General features: G+C 50.6%; 1 protein-coding gene across 1 annotated transcript in view; it reads right to left on the reverse strand.

Moving 5' to 3' along the window:
- Lpin1 (lipin 1) overlaps positions 1-16,799 on the reverse strand; it is a 106,969-nt gene extending 90,170 nt beyond the window's left edge. Inside the window, 1 exon segment of the mRNA XM_028877671.2 lies at positions 16,614-16,799. Coding sequence (XP_028733504.1) covers positions 16,614-16,694 — 81 coding nt within the window. The 5' untranslated portion in view covers positions 16,695-16,799.
- Positions 16,800-18,861: the final 2,062 nt, after the last annotated feature.

Below are 18,861 nucleotides of genomic sequence, written 5' to 3' on the forward strand. Positions count from 1 at the left end.
CAGGTAATGCAAGGATTAAATGACAACAGAGTCGGGGAACTAAGTCCAGAAACTAGTATACTGTCTGATTTTGACAACTCTCAGACTTTTATTGTTTGGCTGTCGTTGTTACCGCATGTCGCTGAATAGTAACAGGGCAGGGCAGTAACTCTTTGGTAGGACAGTCCTCCATCTGGGCCATCTGGGCCATGTGCTGGGAGCAAGTCCAAGAGCTTGTGGCAATCAGAGCAGAAGGACTGGAGACCAGGTCAGTCAAGTGCACTCACACAGGTACTGGGCACCTGCGGTGAGCCCTGCCTGTGGGAAGCGATGAGATCACCATGGGGTGATTTCTATGAGGACGGAGACAGGATGCTTGGGTGGCTCACGGTGTCTGACATTGGCCACGGGCACTTCAGATTTCACGGCCAGCCTCCTGCTCACAAAAGGCAAAGCTGTGACCTTGTTCGGGGCTCCACGGGTTTCCAGCCGACCAGATTTGCTCGCACATACGGAGCTCCTCTTTGGGAGGCCAGCCCAGGATTGTAGACTGCACTTTGTGGAGTGGGAGGAAAGAATTCCGTCAGTGGTCACAGCGTGGCCGCATGGCATGGGGCCACGGACAACTGCGACATCTGACCCTAAGTCGTCGACTCAAAAGCAAAGTTCATCTGTAGAAACAGCAGCCCGGAGTGTGGAGAAATCACGGTTTCTGACGACATCCGTGCCTAGACGCTGTCCCCGAGGTGCCTGGACTGTTCTTGTATTTCTTAGAAGAGGTAGATGCACAGCAGCCACGATCAGGAGAAACGTTCAAAATGAGTGACTCGGAGAAAGGCCTTTGGCCTCTAGAACATCCAGTTCCCCCTCTGAAAGCCTCCGGCCTCCTGGGACTGCCATGGTGACGTTACCAAGCATGAATAAGGCTATCCACAGTCAGCTGGGTCCCTGCCAAGGCAGCCAGCAGTCAAGAGGCCAGCTCAGCCTTGGGTAGGTCTTGCTCCAAGTGAGGATGAACTACCTGAAAATAGAGACTCCCACATCCCAGAAAAGCCAGCACCTGGGCAGTATTACAGCTTGAAAAGGGTTCCATGCCAGGTGGTGGTGGTGGCGTATGCCTTTAATCCCAGCACTCGGGAGGCAGACGCAGGCGGATCTCTGTGAGTTCGAGGCCAGCCTGGTCCACAGAGTGAGATCCAGGACATGCTCCAAAGCTACACAGAGAAACCCTGTCTTGGGGGGTGGGGGGGAGTTCCATAGCTTGGGAGAAAACAATGGCATGCTCAGTGCTCCATGGAGCAACACTCGGAGGCCACCAGTGGCCTGTCAGGGCTGGGAAGCCACCCAAAGTCCAGGTGTGTGACAAGTCAGGCCTGTCTTCCTTCCGTTGAGAGCTGTCCTCAGGAGACCTGTCATTGAACTCATTTCCCTCGGAGTAGGATGAGGCAGGGCTTGTTCCCCAGCCCGGTTAGACAGGGAGGAAGACGCTGGGATGGGGGCGGGGCATCTCCAGATGCCCACACACCGGCGGGGACCGTGGGCGCCCCCACACTGGCGGGGACCGTGGGTGCTCCCACACCGGCGGGGACTGTGGGGGCCCACACACCGGCGGGGACTGTGGGTCACGGGACTTGCAGAGCCATCCAAGTACATCACTGTTTTGTTTTGTTTTTTCCTCTCACATCTTACAACCTACAAAACCAAAATGACCTTTCCCAAGGCCAGCTCTGTCTCCGTCCAGGCTCCCATTCCCTGTAAGCCTAGGAGTTGTTCTAGAGCAGTGGTTCTCAACCTTCCTAATCCTGCGACCCTTTTTTTTTAATACAGTTCTTCATGTCGTGGTGACTCCCTACTATAAAATTATTTTTGCTGACACTTCATAACTGTATTTTTGCTAATTATGAGTCATAGTGCGAATATCTGATATTTCTGATGGTCTTGCTCGACCCCCATGAAAAGGTCATTCAACGCCAAAGGGGTCACGACCCACAGGTTGAGAGTCACTACTCTAGACAGTAGTGATGAAACCAGTTTTTTTTATAAGTACCTTCAAGCACCATGTTCCCTTTCCAGCCAACATAAAGACACAGGCTACTCTGGATCTGAGTCATAGTTCTAATGTGCCCAGCTTAAAAAAAAAAAAAAAATGGTGCCACTGTCTCTATGTCCCCAAAGACAAGCCACAGGACATGTGCCTCTAATTCCTCAAAAATGCAATGCCGATAACAGCGTTTGGTGAATCCAGAACTCGGAAACCACATACATGTGTGCTGGGGGCAAAGAGCGGACCAGGGACACACAAAGGTAAGGAGATGAGGATGTAATGGGGGAGGGGAGGCCCGGGAGGGGCACTTACCCACACCAGTGCCGCTCTGCTTAACTGGTCCCATGTCCTTCCCGGTGTTCCACGGGGAGGACTCTGAGCTGGTGATCGTGTGACCAGAACAACGAGAGAGAAGTAACTGGATCTTTAAGTTATGCTTCCTCTAAGGAGCAGGCTAGTCAAGAAGGTGGAAGGTTAAAATCCTAAGTTCTGTCTTCCACCTCATCTCCAGGCAACAGGCTTTGTAGAGAGGGGTGGACACAAAGGTAGTCCGTCAGTCCTTCCAGAGTTCAGCCTGGCCCCCTCCAGTCAGGTGGCCAGTCTCGTCCCTGAAGTTCACGATATCTATGTCTCCCTCATCTCCTACACTTCCCCCTCCAGACCTGGAGATCTGGACTCAGGGACTTTTAAAAATGGTGAATGTGGGATGAGTGAGAGGGTTCTTCAGGTGTAGGCTCCGGATGGTCAGATGGAGGTCAATCCTTCATGACCAGGAGGTGGAAGAACATAAGAAAAACTAAGATGCTCAACATGGACGGTGTTCATCGGTGTCAACGTAGCCCTCTTCCTCTGAGGTTTACAGTTCTCTACCCACGCAGAAGCAGTGCTGTAACTAAAGCAAGGTCCCCGGGCTTGAATTCTTACAGGGTCACAAAGGCAGACAAGAGTTTCCTCGGGCAGTGACCGGCAGGCTTTCTTCTACAACCCAAAAGGGGAGTGGTTAAGGGAGGAGGTCAGCTAAGAGCTAAAATCCGTTCACATGTCAGAAAAAGGGAATTTATGTGCTCACACTATATTCCCAGAGGTTAGGTAAACGTTAGGAGTCTATAATGTTATTATAAATACCACTAAGGCTGTATAAGAAAAGGAGGGTCTGAGCTTAATTTGCCTTAGTTCTGGAGATTGTTTGGCCTTGGATGCTTGATAGGTATTTCAGATAAAATGCACTGTTGTGAGTTCTTGGAAGCATACATAGCATACAAGACAATGATTGCAGAAATCGGCATATATATATGTGTGTGTGTGTGTGTGTGTGTGTGTGTGTGTGTGTGTGTGTGTGTGTATCCAAAAGCTAAAATAGCACCAAGATTTCTTTTCTTTCTTTTTTCTTTCTTTCTTTCTTTCTTTCTTTCTTTCTTTCTTTCTTTCTTTCTTTCTTTCTTTCTTCCTTCCTTCCTTCCTTCCTTCCTTCCTTCCTTTCTTTCTTTCTTTCTTTTTCTGAAAAAGGGTTTCTCTGTGTAGCTTTGGAGCCTGGAACTAACTGGCTTTGTAGACAAGGCTGACCTTGAACTCACAGAGATCTGCCTGCCTCTACCTCCCGAGTGCCAGGATTAAAGGCGTGTACCACCACCACCACCACCACCACCACCACCACCACCACCACCACTGGACAAAATTCACCAAGACTTCTTAAGCCACGGCTTGACCTTCGGAAGAGTCTTTGACTTTTCCGAGTAGTAGCTTTTGTGATAGCAGCTGGATTCCATTGCGTTTTCCTGCATCTTGCCATAGTTCCCATAGTCCCCTGGGCTTCAGAGTTAACTCAGAACAAGCCACTAGTAGTGTGCACTTGCTAGGTTATTAGTGGCCCACACATGCAGATTCTTTTTTGCAATAAACAGGACAAATGTCCCCATACAATATAAAATATAACAGTTCCCCTGCCCATCCCTGCTGGACTCTAGAAACTCTATCTTGTGATGATATATTGTGTACCCTAATAAACTTCCTGAGGATCAGAGGACAGAGCCAGCCACTAGATTAGACATAGAGGTCAGACGGTGGTGGCACACTCGCCCTTAATCCTATCACTGTGAGGCAGAGATCCCTCTGGATCTCTGTGAGTTCAAGGCCACACTGGAAACAGAGCCAAGCAGTGGTGACACATACCATTAATCCCAGCACTTGCGATCTCATGCCTTTGTTTGGGAAGCGTCCACACCTTTAGTCCCAGGAAGTGATGTCTGGGCAGAGAAAGGTATATAAGGTGTGAGGAGACAGGAACTCACTCACTGGAGGCAGAGGATTTCGGAGAGGTAAGAACTAGTGGCTGGCTGTTCTGCTTCTCAGGTCTTTCAGCTTTCACGCTGACATCTGGCTCTGGGTTTCTTGGTATCTAAGGTAGGTTTTCGTCAGTTGTGCAGAACAGCTGCTCTCAATGGATGAAGAAGTCAAGGTGCGGTTAAGCGATGTGTTTGGATGCTCCGCAACTATCACGTGATCTACCTGGCAGGTGGGTACAGGGTTTGAAGAGCCCTCCGATTCTACATTGATGCCAGATGTGGGAGCTTTGGCTTTCCACAGCTCTTGAGTTCAGCTCCTGCAAGTCCTCTGCCCTCGGCCCTATCTCTGTGACCTCTGATCATCTGCAGCAGGGTGTGTGGCGCAGTGGACCAACTAAGATTCGAACAATACTATCTGGAACACTTGTCCCCAGATTCAATGTCAGTTCCTCTGCCCCCTTCAAGCCTTTGCACAAATGGCATCTTCACTTTGCACAAATGACCACCATTGCTGTCATCTGCTGGGAACCCTGGGTCCCTGTCCCCCGCTTCGTTCTTTCTGCCCAGATAGCACACCACAGAGGCATTTGGTTTCATTGTCAATGAACTATCCAGAATGGGAGCTCCAGGGAGGCCCGACTGCAGTCTGGGTTTTGCTGTGTGGGCAGAATTGTTCCGGGAAGTTTCTAGCAGAGGAGCTGACGTTTAGCAGCTCTAGACAAACTTCCTGGGTTAACTAACACCAAAGCACAGCCTGCCTGGTGAGTGCCTTAAACCATGGTGGGAAGATCCTGATCAGGAGCTTGAGATGTAGCCTCCAGGTAGAGTGCTGGCCAAGCATGTGTAAGGCCCTAAGTTCAAACTCCAGTATTACAATAGCAATAATAATAATAATAAAAATTCATAATAATAACTCCCATAATGACTCATGTAGATGATCACTGAAATAAATCCATAGATGCTGGAAAAAGTAATTGGCTGCTTCCTCCATACCTTGGGTGTATATGAAAAATTGTTTATATATTTTAAATAGCAGAATTTCAAAAGCTCTGCCAGTCCTATCCCCAGTGCTTGAGCTTGGAAGCTGAGAACCATGGCCCTGTCTTAGAAGTGAGGGTACACTGTACCCCTAGAACACCAAGGCCGGAGTGGGAAAGCTAGACTAGAGCCCTAGCGCCACCATGCCACATACCGAGGCAGAGGATCAGAGGTCACAGAGATAGGGCCGAGAGCAGAGGACTTGCCAGGAGCTGAGCTCAGCTCTCAAGAGCTATGGAAAGCCAAAGCTCCCAGATCTGGCATCAATGTAGAGTCGGAGGGCTCTTCAAACCCTGCACCCACCTCCCAGGTAGATCACGTGATAGTTGTGGAACATCCAAGCACATTTTTTTTCGTTTTTTTGTTTTTTGTTTTGTCTTCCGAGCACATTGCTTAACCACACCTCAATTCCTTCATCCATTCAGAGCAGCTGTTCTCCACAACCTACAAAAACCTACCCTGTTTCAATTTTGAGCCCTGAAATTCTGCGCCAAAATGACTAAGAACAAAACCGTGCTTTGCTGTGACAATCCCGATGAGTCTTCTTGGACAATGACGCTCTTACCTAAGCAGGGTCTTATGGAGCCTAGACTGAAATTTCCCTATGCAGCCAAGGGTAGCTCTGAACTCCTGTTCTTCTGACATTCACCTCCCAAGAGCTGGGTTTACTCACAGGACTTCTGATTCCTTAGGGACCCAGCGGTGAGGCTTGTCTCCAACTCTCCAGCGCCACCTACTGGACTGCACAAAGTATCCATCCTCACCGCGGAAGTTCCTTGTAAACCGCGCCGACCCAGTTCAAAGTCTCTATGATTGATGTACATGGGAAAGGCTGGTCCCTGCCCCCAAGTGCCCCCAGATAACATATCTTCCTGACTTCAGCTGCTCTCAGACTTGCAGTATATTCTCAAGATCTCTGGGGACGGTCAGAATCCCGTTCCTCTCTGTAGCTTGGAATTTAACAAGAGGTATTTGAGCCAAGTCTCATTCTCTGATGACTTTTATCAGAGGCAGACATCTGTAGAAAAGGAGCCTGAGCGAGTCTTACAGTCCTCTGCGATCCCATCCAGGCAACCCTAGGGCCCCACGTCTCTTGGAGGGAAGTGGAGGGGAGACTTGAGAGCAGAATCGAGGAGGAGACATTTGAGGGGCACCTACGAAGAACTAAGCACTGTTTGCTGAACACTTCACAACGTTTACGGCACAAAGTCTAACTCTGGGTTTTCGTTGTTTTTTTGTTTTTTTGTTTTTTTTCTCCCACCAGAATCAGCCAAAGGGTTTGCTAGCTAGCATTATACATTCCCAAGCCATGCTCAACAGCTACAGACAGCAGACGAGCCCAAGAGAGGTAGGCAAAGCCTAGGAGATAATTCAGCCCAGAGCCCTATTTGGTTTGGGTTACACACGCGCGCGCGCGCGCGCACACACACACACACACACACACACACACACACACACACCCCTAATTCCTTCCCCTGTGCGTACTAGGCACACACACCCCTCTCCAAACAATGCTGGGTTAGGGTAGAAAGCATGTTTGTGGCTCATGGCCAAGATGACGTCATGAGTTAGTTCTTCGGGTTATCTCGACCCCCTGGCATGCAAATAGAGGAAACGAAAGTGACATCACAGGAAAAAAAAAAAAAAGAGAGACACGGGCTTAAACAGGGTGTTTGCAGAAACCCAAGGCAGACCAGAAATGTCGAGAGGGCCAGCAAGATGACTCCGTGGGTAAAGGTGCTTCCTGCCAATTCGGACGACCTGAGTTCCATCCCTGACTTCCACATGTGTGCCCTGACACGTGACTCCCCCCCCCACACACACACACAAATAAATATATAGCTTTTAAAAATAAATGCAAAGAATTTCCACTTCATAGGCCCACAGACGGTGGTTCATAACTTTGTGACTCCAGTCACAACAAATTCAGTGTTCTCTTCAGGCCGCCACCACCGCCACCGCAGGCACCAGACACACACATGGGGCCCAGACACATATGCAGGCAAACCACTCAACCACATGGAATAACAAATCAAAGATTAAATTAAGAATATTTTAGGGCTGGAGAGATGGCTCAGCGGCTAAGAGCACTGACTGCTCTGCCAGGGGACCCGGGTTCAATTCCCAGCACCCACATGGCAGCTCAAAACTGTCTGTAACTCGTTTCAGGGGACCTGACACCCATGGCAAAACACCAATGCACATTAAATAAAGATAAATAAAATTTAAAAAAAAAAGAATATTTTATGGCAGGGTTTATAGGTGTGGATGTGCGCATGCCACAGCATGCCTGTGGAGGGCAGAGGACAACTGGCAGGAGCCTGTTCTTGTCACTTGGGTCCCCGAGACAGAAGTGAGATCAGCAGGCTGGAGCCAAGGGTCCTTATCTGCTGAGCCATCTCCTTGGCCCCCCAAGAGTCGATTTACCCCTCTCTCCCTTTTTCTCTATCTGTGTGTGTGTGTGTCTGTCTGTCTGTCTGTCTGTCTCTGTCTCTCTCTCTCTCATACACACACACACACACACACACACACCATTGGTTCTGGGAAGCACCAGCAAGTCCAAATACACAATCTAATTCTGACATTACAGACAGTCAAGCTTCATTTCTCACAGGAACTCTGGTGTGATTAGAATGAACGTCTCCACCCCTTTCCAGGGGGTCACCACCAGAGCTGGAAGAAAACAGGGGTGCCTGGGGCCCAGCCCCGTACATTCAGATTCTACGTCATCTGGCAGTTCTGTGAGAAATCCTGATTGTCCAGGGCTGGGCTGAGCAGAAGGTACCCACGAGGCTGGACAACAATGTCCAGCTCTGAGAATAAAGCTAGATGACCAAGCAGGCCCCGCCCACAGTCAACACTCATGACTCCCATGTCCTTCCACCTGGACGCTTCCAGAGAGGGGATCCCTGAAGAAGTCCCTCTCCTGCTTCTCCTCACACGCACACCCCATCTAGCTGTCACCCCTGAGAAGACTCATGGTAAAAACCCGCTAGGAAATTATCATGATTTCAGTGACATCACATCTCTGACTCAGGCTGGAGATTTGGCATCCGTGGAAGTCAGGCACCATCCACGTGTGCAGAGAGAAGCAGGGAACAGCATACGTGGTGGGGTGAGCAGGGTCTCTGGACATAGATGCCCCCTGCCCCCCGGAAACATCCTGCTAATAAACCTCTCTCAGGTCCTCTGTGTGTGATCTGTCTGACCAGAAGCTAATTGTCACTGTAGGATTACTGTTTCTCTTTTTCTTTTTTTAAATTTTTATTTACTGTTATATGATGTATGCTGGGGGTGAGGTCAGAGGACAACTTTCAGGGGTAGGTCTCCCCTTCCACCACGTGAGCCCCTGAGAAACAAACGCAGATCATAACACCCGGCAGCAAGTGCCTTGATGCATGAAGCCACCTTGCCTGGCCCCACTGTGGAATTCTTAAGCAGGACTAGAGCAAAATACGGAAAATGGCAGATCTGGTCCCCGATGTGAAAGTTTATGCCGTAAACAATAAACCTAGATACATCACTTTAAAGCACTTTGGATTATCAAAAACCCAAGAATAACTCATGTTTGCAAAATGCTGTTTCCCAAGTTGGCTGCTTGGATTCACGCTGACTCACCCTCTTTTGCTCCGTGTGCTGACACCAGGGGCATTTCTAACTGGATGGAGGCTAGACACTTGATCTCAACTCACCTCACTGTCCACTGCCAAGTGTCTCTCAAATGGCTATTAATAAACTCGATTTCTGCTCAGGTCAAATCAGGTAAAAGCACCAACTCCCCCACCCCTCTCATTCTGGACTTCTTTGAAATTTCAACCACCTCCTTCTTAGATGAAGAGAATTCATTTAAGAAGTTCAATGAAACTCTTCTGTTGTTGGCTGAAGACATTTTGTGTAATAATTCATTTTCCATGTGTCAATGCTGGCCATTTCTCACGGGAGAAGGGATGAGCTCCCTGGGAGAGACCTGGCCTGAGCATCTTGTCTGACGCCACAAGCAGGATTTGTCTCTCAGCCCCGATTGCCCCCTTGGTCAGTACTCTGCAGCACACAACTGTCGAAACTCAGCTGCAACTCTGCCATGATCTCACTTGATAAAAGTGTCCATCAGGAGCCACCACCTGACAAGAAACTGAAGAAACAGGTGAACAGACGGGTCCTCGTGCTGGACAAGCTGGCCCTTTACCAACTGAGCCAACTCCCTCCGTGGCCCTCCCACTTAAAGAGAATCATCTGTTAGTTTTGTTTCAGGTCGAAGTGAAATTATCCACTTTTAATCTTAGAGAAGAATGGGGAGGGAAGGAAAGAGGAAGAGAGGGAGGGAGGGAGAGAGGGAGGGAGGGAGGGAGGGAGGGAGGGAGGGAGGGAGGGAGGACATCTACTGAGATAGCTTCACAAAGGGAAGAGACTTCCACTCCCCAGATGTCTTCCTTTTCCCACCACTGAGACAGAACACCAGACCAAAAAACTTCAAGGGAGGAATTTTTTACATCATCTCGCACCTTCAGAGGGCTCAACCCATGGTCATGTGGCTCCTTGCGCTTGGGCAGAACATCCTATCGTGGCAGGGAGAACAGTGGCAGGGGATGTCATTTCCTTATGGCCGACAGTAAGCAGAGAGCAAGGGAAAGACCAGGGACCAGTTACAACCTCCAAATACACACCACCAGTGACCCGCTTCCCCCAGCTAGGCCCTGCCTCCCGAGGTTCCCAGAACATCCATGTCCCAGTTAGGGTTTCTATTGCTGTGATGGAACACCATGACCAAAAGCAAGCTGGGGAGGAAAGGACTTATTTGGCTCACACTTCCACACGATAGTCCATCATCAAAGGAAGTCAGGACAGGAACTCAAGCAGGGCAGGAACCTGGAGGCAGGAGCTGATGCAGAGGCCATGGAGGGGTGCTGCTTACTGACTTGCTTCCCCTGGCCTGCTCAGCTTGTTTTCTTATAGAATCGAGGACTACCAGCCCAGGAGTAATACCACCCACCATAGGCTGAGCCCAACCACATCAACTACTAATTTTAAAAATGCCCTGCAGGCTTACCTATATCCCAATCCTACGGAGGCACTTTCTGAATTGGGGCTCCCTCCTCTCTGATGACTCTAGCTTGTGTCAAGTTGACACAAACCCAGCCAGGACAGTCCTCAAGTGTCACCAGCAGCATTCAATACATAAACCAATGCGGGACATTTCTTATTCAAGCCACAACAGTTTCCCGTGAGGGAAAGTCCATCTTCTAATAAATATTGTCCTTTCCCAAGGAGGCTGGGTGGTCAGAGTCACATTAAAATACACGCTACACAACTCTGTCTGACTTTCTTCTTTCCCAGTGCAGCACTGAAAACCTTGGTACGACCACCCAACGGAGTCCCTCTAGTCCTTTTTGCAAAAAGTCAAAGAAAAAACGCAGAGGAAGCCATCGATGCTTCGGATGATGCACCTACCCAAGTCAGTATTGTTCTTGGCAGTGGGAGTGCTGGAGGGTGAGGTCCCAGTCACTGGCAGGGCCCCACTCAGGCCAGCATCAGCCTGATGCCCACCTGGGGTCCGCCAGCTGTACCGGGCTTGTGGAACTTTTCCACCAATGCATACTCCCCCGCCACCTCCATCCCCCGCAGCTTCTTCTGATACATTTTTCATGAGGAAGAAATTCCTAGGACTTTAAAAATAACATCTTAGTAACAACAAGACATTGCATCACCAACCACCCCCCCCCCACACACACACACACACTCACCCTTGTCACAGGCTAGGAAAGCTGATTCTGAAGCCCCATGCTTTCTGTTATGCTTGGCTTGGCTTTTGAGACAAAGTTTAAGGCAAGGCCTTAAACTTTGGGTCCTTCTACATCAGTGTCCCAAGTGTAGGGTTATAGGCCTGCATCACCAAGCCCCAGCTTTAAAGATAAAAGACCAGAGACCCCGAGAACCTAAAAGCAAGTTGTGTCAAGGACAATAGCTTTGTTTATAGGCAGCAGAGCTGGAATTTCAATCCAGGAACAGTGGGCTCCAAAGCCTGGGTACCCTATGTTCTTTATCTAGACCAGGGTTTCTCAACCTGTGGGTTGTGACCCCCTGAGGGATCAAACGATCTTTTCACAGGAGTCACCTTAAATTATTGGAAAACACAGATATTTACATGATAATTCATAATAGTAGCAAAATTACAGCTATGGAGTGGCAACAAAAATAATTTTATGGTTGGAGGTCATCACAACATGAGGAACGGCATTAAAGGGTCGCAGCATCAGGAAGGTTGAGAACCACTCACTGTGTTAGAGAACAGCTGTTTTTCTGCATGTGATGGCAGGGTACCACCTGCAGGGGGCGCTCAAGACTCTCATGCTCACCCAACACTGGCCAGGGTAGGCCCTAGACGCCGGAGCAGGAACCCTTGTAAATGGCTGTCACCAGACATCAGTCCCGTTCCCACCTCTCTGCACGTTATTTCCTGCAGTTTTTCTCTCCGACCCTCCCCAGCCACACCCACCCAAGTGCAAAAGCTCTCGGACCAGGCGAGCAGGGCACACAAGTGTTGTTGTTTGTTTTTGCTCTTTTGGGGGGCCGCCACCCAGCTCCCAAATAAATCACACACGGAGGCTTATTCTTAGTTATAAATGCCTGGCTTTAACTTGGCTTGTTTCTTGCCAGCTTTCCTTAGCTTACATTATTCCGTCTACCTTTTACCTCTGGGCTTTTCCCGTTCTCTTACTTCTGCAAATCTTGCTCTTACTCCGTGGCTTGCTGTGTGGCTGGGTGACTGGGTGGCTGACCCCTTGAGTCCTCCTCCTTCTTTCACTCTTTCTCCCCCTCCCAGATTTCTCCATCTATATATTCTCTCTGACTACCAGCCCTGCCTATCCTTTCCCCTGCCTTGCTATTGGCTGAGACAGGCACAGTAACACAGCTTCACAGAGTTAAACAAATGCAACATAAACAAAAGTAACACACCTTAAAATAATATTCCCCAACACACAAGCGCTCAGCCTGCATGGCTCCAAGAAGACACAGACCTTATTCCTAACTACCAGAGATCCTTGAAGAAAACAACCCCAAGAAATCATCCTCTAGCCCCTGTCCAAGTATCTGGAAGGTGGAAGCAATCCCCTAGAGGCAGACACGCTCTATGGTCCCTTTGCAATCCCATTAGCCAATCATCCAGGACCTGAAGTAGCAGCTTGGGTCTGGGGTCCTGAAGGGTCACTTCCCTGGAGACCTCTGAAGAAAAGGACATGGCCCAGACAAAGTGTGACTAGGATGGGAGGAGATCTCAGAGCCAAGAGTGACTGGGGCTGACTGAAGGTCTTGTCTGGATGAAGCCTGCGCTCAGGGTAGATGAGGAAGAGACATGGCTCTATGTGTATGTCCTCCTGAGAGTGTTGTATAGGCCCAATGCCTAGGTGAGTGTTATAGTATATATACACTATTTATATATATATATATATATATATTATATATATAAATTTTATATAGTTATGTAGTTTATAATATATAAAATAAAATACATGGAGAGAGAGAGATCCTCACGTATCACAGCCTGACCTTCAGCTAACTGTGTAGTCAAGGATGGCCTTCAACTCCTGATCCTTCTCTCTCTACTTCCCAAGCTCTGGGACTACATACATGTACCACTATGCCTTGTTTTATGCAGTGCTTGGGATCAAACCCAGAGCTCTATGTACATGCTAGGCAAATACCAACAGAGCTCCATGCCCAGCCCTGAACTTTTGAAAAATTTTAAAGATTAGATTTATTCATTTTATTTTATCTGTGAGTACTTGGCTTGCATGTACATGCGTGCATCACATGTATGCTTGGTGAAGAAGAAGTTCAGAAGAGGACATTGGATGCCCTCGAACTGGAGTAACGCTGGATGATTGTGAATCACCATGTGGGTGCTGAGAATTGAACCTGGGTCCTCTGCAAGAGCAACAAGTGCTTTTTTAGCCCCTGGCCACCTCTACAGCGCCCCCGCAGCCCGAAAGCTGATTACTTGTCCCTCTTATATTTACGGCCCGTAGCCACAGGCCACCCTACCCAGGTTCAGTGCTAGTGTGAAGGACAAAGGCTGTCTATGGCGTTCCTGTGGGTCTTCTGTCATTCGATGTTAGAAACATTGCTTTACAGATGGGGACACTGAGGTTCCACATGCCACAGCTGGCATATGAGCCCAGGCCTTCTGGCTCCTGTCCCTTGGCCTTTTGGGTCTCATATTTGGCTCGTGACTACTTGCTCTCTCTCAGAGGCTAAGTGCCCAGCCAAGATGAATGTCACAGTGCACGTCGCAACTAGGGAGAAAAAAAAAAAAGAACTCCTGAGAGCAGACAGCTTGGGGTGGGGAACACGCTGTACCCTCAAGCGTTGCCTGTGCTCAAACTCCCCTCCCAGCCCAGTGGGCTCCATCCCTGTTGGCTGTTTATTGAAATCCTACCCCTCCTCTGCCTGGCTCCTAAAACAGCTCCTCACAGGCGCCTTCCTGGCCCTGCCCGGCACAATCACTCCTGAACTTGGCCTCAGGAACTCTGTGGCTGGCACGCTGCAGCCTGCCCACCCACAGTTGGCCTGACCTCCTTGAGGGACCAGGCTTAGCATCCCGCCGCTCTGCTGGGCTCTGCACACACTCGGGACCCAGAACTGCCTATGGCCCTGAAACAGAGCCCAGAGACTCCGTGAATGTGGACCAACGTCCAGCAACGCTGCAGGTGGGTGGTGCCGACTGAGCAGGTGCCTCGGGGGGTTTGTATCCCTGCCAGCTGCCCTTTGCCCAGCCCCACGGTGGCTGGGCTGCTTTAACTCTTCCCAGAAGCCAGACAGCTGAGCCCGGGACCCTGGCCAGGGCAGCTGCAGCTCCTACTTCTCCTCTGTGCTCACCAGATCTTCCGAAGCCTCCCACCAGCACCTTGGTCCCATCAGTCCATTTGGGCTTTGCTTCAGTTTCTGGACTTGGTCCCAGCTCCTCTGCTTTACTAAAACCACAACCCGGGGGGGCACTCCCTTATCCCAAGATTCATTGCCAGAGCCTGATCCAGAGCCTGGTGAACCGCCCACCGTCGGAGGAAGGCATTGCTTAGGCAGGACATACAACAGGTCAGATTCTTCCAGAAGGCAGAGGCCTGAGTCGAGGTCCCAAGGCCCTACCTAGAAAATGCAACCCTAGAGCTGATCCCCCTCCTTGCAGGGAGCCAATAGCAATGTGTCTCCAGCAGCTGGAGGATGGACTCTGTCACCCTCACTGTCCCCGCCCCCCACAGCCAGACTATGGCGGGACAGAGGAGGGACCTGTTGCAGACTCTGCCTATTGAATGAGCATTTTTCTAATCCACGTGACAGTGGGGAAAAAAAATGACAGAAAAGGGGGGGGTGTCAAAGGGTGGGTTTCTAACCCTTTTGTCCCTTTATTATAAAGAGCACTCTAAGAACGAAGCTCAGCCTCTCCTTGCAAGTCTTCACTGAGCACAGATCAAAACATAAGCATGGCGGGGGTGGGGGTGGGGGGTAGGGGGTGGTTAGCCTAATCAGCAGCGCCCTTGCCTCACAGGCATGAGGACCTGAGTTTGAGCCCCCATGGGAAAGCCATGTGAAAAAAAATCCTGGATGTGGTGGCACCCGCTTGTGAACACAATTGTGGCTGCAGAGACACAGAGGTCAACGGGGCTGCCGTCTGCTCAGCCTAGCCTCCATGGCAAGTCCCAGACAAGGAGACACCCTGTCTCAAAAAGCAAGGTGAGTGGCACCTGAGGTTGACCTCTGTCCTAAACACACACACACACACACACACACACACACACACACACACACACACACACACACACACACACCTAACCACACATCTGTGCCGCCTCTACCTCACACACACACATAAAAGCAGAACACAGACATTCAACCAGAGCTTCCTCAGGTTACAGAACCAATGGGCACGGACTTGGGGGGTCCACGGAGTCTACACCACCCCCAGTTTCACAGTCAGCTTCCTCAGATGCCTGCTGCCTGAGCTGGACCAGACGTCACCGTGACAATGGGGCCTGTCCCTCAGGACTACAGAGTGTCAGTCATTACGGTGGACACCGATAGGTCTGGTGCGCGCCCAGCCCTGCCCACAAAGGAAGAGTAAGTGTCCACCTCAACTGAGGATGGGTGCTACATGTAAGTGACGTTCTAGGATGAAAGAGAAAAAAAAACAAAAAACCAAGCTCCTTTAATCCCTGACTAACCACAAAACCAGTTCATTTCATCCGAGTGTGACTGTGATTCACCAGAGCAGCATTCTCCAAGGGCTCTGTCACACCTGTCCCCAGGGCTAGGTCTGCGGCAACACTTTCCCAAGCACTGGTCCTTTCGGGCTACATCTGCCCGTGGGGCTAAGTGATGAACGGGGACAGATGCACGGGCAGAATTCAGAGCCACCTCCCTCAGAATCCAGAATCAGCTCCCGTCACTGCTCGCAGCCTGCCCCCCCCACAGCAGCCCCTGGCAGACAGACCCTCTGCCCCGAGGTCAAGGTTGAGGAACTGGCAGGGGACAGATGCTCTGGGACACCAGCGTTCAGGAGGCTGCTCCCCGAGGATGCAGAGTCACAGGGGCTCTCTGCTCGCAAAGCCCCCCCCCCTGCTGCTGGCCCAGGCCCCACATCCGAGGTCCCAGCATAGTATTAAGGGGGTGTCCAGGGACACCATTTGAGTCCGGAGTATGAACGCACAATACGCGCACGGTACCCAAACCCACTGGCCTTTTAGGAACAGTGAGGCCCCAATTGTAGCCCAGGTCCTACCCTCAACACTCACTGCCACTTGGGGTGATCTCAGCCCCCCCCCACTCTGGGCCTTGGGGTCTTTCGTGAACATAACTACATCTGAACGAAGTCCCTTATCCTGAGGTCTGAAACAGGCAGTCCAGAAGAGCCGAGAGCTTCGGAGCCCAAGGAAGACATGTCATACATGATGCTGTAAATGACTGTACCAGACATGAGTTATTCTCATGCCTCTGTCTTCCTCCCTGATGTTGGGGGGGTGGGCTGAAAACGCCCATGGTCAAAGCACACACTGAGCATTTGGCATCCAGGGCAAAGAAACCAGGTTTTAAGTCCTGAATCAGCACCAACAACTTATAAACAAGCCTCCATGAGAGCCGTTGTGGGGGGGGAGCTTGCAGGGCACTTGGCTGGATACCGTGAAGGCAGGACCCTCCCGAATGGACCCTCTGGACACAGAACCACACAGCTGTGCCTGGGGGCAGAGGCTGAGTCTGCAAACAGCCACAGGCAGCCTTACCCACGACCATGCCGAATCCACGGAGCTCTTGTCCCGTGGCGCCTCCCACTTAGAGTTGCAGATATCATCCTGCTCCGCCATGATGAGACCTGCGGGGGTCTAGCCACCTCCTCATTCAGCGTCTGGAGAGAAATGACCCTCGGGGACACCAGCTCAGGAGCTGGAGGCCGGGCCTGGTGACACCCGAGTAGGCAAAGCTGCTCCCCTTCACTGAGCCCTGGGCCAAGTCACAAGGGCCCCAGCAAAGAGCAGGGTGTTGAATTGCAAATCCTTTCCCACCTGGGGACTGGCTGGCAAACACAACACCCAGGAGGCAAAGATACCAGAAAAATGCCAGCTTCGGTCCAGTGTGTGTGGGACAGCGTGAGGAGGGGCTGAGGAGGGCACTTCAAATCCTCCATGTCCACTCCTGCCTTTGAGGTCTCTCTCAGGAGTAAGAACGAGAAACGGAGTCATTTCCAAGGCTGAGAAGTCCTAAGACAGGATCAGGATTAAAACCCACACGGGGTTCCCAGAGGGAATTTGATGAGAGGAAGTGTTGGCAGAGAGACTATCCCTCAGGAAATGATGCTTTCAAGTGACTGAAATCCACAGCCAGCGGGAGGGTGGGGGGAGTGGGGGGTAGGGGGCTGGAGTGGGGGGGCTCTCAGTGGATAAAATGGCTTGTTGTGTGTCTTAGAGTTTCTATTGCTCTGATAAAATACCATGACCAAAGGCAAGTTGGAGAGGAAAAGAAGCTGGAGGCAGGAGCTGATGCAGAGGCCATGGAGGGGCGCTGCTCACTGGCTTGCCCATCATGCCTTGCTCAGCCTGCTTTCTTATAGAACCCAGGACCACCAGCCCAGGGATGGCCCCACCTACCATGCATGGGCTGGGCCCTCCCCCATCAATTACTAATTAAGAAAATGCCCCCACAGACTTGCCTATAACTTGGTCTCATGGAAGCATTTTCTTAATTGAGGTTCCCTCCTTTCAGATGACTTGAGCCTGTGTCAAGTTGACATAAAACTAGTTAACACACTGTGCAAGCAGGAGGTCCTGAGTTTGAATCCCTAGGGCCCACGTGAAGTTGGTACCATCTGTAATCCTGGTGTACCTACAAGAAATGGGAGATGGGGAACAGAACCCCCAGAATCTGGTTGGCAGCTAGCCTGAGACACATAAGCAAAACAAGACTCTCTCTCAAATGAGGCCTCACGTCCATGCCATAGCATAACGTGCACCAGCATTCACACACACACACACACACACACACACACACACACACACACACACACAAACACAATCACCATATACACAAAAGATTATACAAAAAAATGGCTGTGTTCCATGTAGTCATACTCCACAGGTTTTCCACCAAATATGAGAGAGCTTGCTCTCTGTGCTGCGCTGTCGTGGCCTTGCTGGAGCCAAGAGAGCAGGATTCAGCAGCAGAGCTGTGTTTCCCACGTGGCTGTGAGTTGTGTCCCTGCATCCTTCATTACCACCGTCCTGCTCAGTTCCACGGGTCCTTCAACAGCTCTGGGTCTGCAATGGTTCTGTCCACCTTGGGAACTCTGCTGAGCACGCAGTCTGCGTGATCATGTGTGTGATTTCCCACCACACGCCTAATGTCACACACAGAAAATAGAAGCTTCAAAGCTGGCCTCGGGTGAAGAAGTGGGAAGTGACCCGGCAGGCCAGGTGACTTAAGGGACGGGGCCCTTAAGCTGATCCTTACATTCCCACAAGTCCTGGATTCTGTTGGGCTCGGGTGGCCTGAAGTTGCTCAGAGGGAGGCTTACCAAGACTGATTCTGGGCACAGCTGGGGTCAGAGGCCGCCCTGGAGGGAGTGTGCCTAACACAGCAGAGCCAAGGAAAAGGGCTCCAGAATACTGTCGCTGAGCATGCTGGCGGGTGAGGGAAGCCGGAGAGGAGCAAGTCAGCAAAGGGTTGGCTGCCCACCAGAACTAGATGCTATTGCAGGCCAGATGGCTATTGCTGAGCACACGACGTTCTGTGGTCAAAGGACATAGAGGAATCAAGCTGGAGCGGAGCGGGAAGCTTCCTCATTGCTAACTAGCCCTCATAGTGAGGGAAGTGTTATGTAGGCTGCTGGGGGACGGATGCCAGCTGTTTGACTTATCTGTGAACTCTGCGTGTAATACTTCTGACTCGTCAGGCAAGATGTGCCCATTGCTGTATAGTGGCATGACTGTTGTGGAGGTCACCAACTGCTTTCCTGTAGAATTTGATGACCACTCCCCA

This window comes from Peromyscus leucopus, chromosome 22 (assembly GCF_004664715.2).
Source record: "Peromyscus leucopus breed LL Stock chromosome 22, UCI_PerLeu_2.1, whole genome shotgun sequence".
Taxonomy (NCBI): domain Eukaryota; kingdom Metazoa; phylum Chordata; class Mammalia; order Rodentia; family Cricetidae; genus Peromyscus; species Peromyscus leucopus.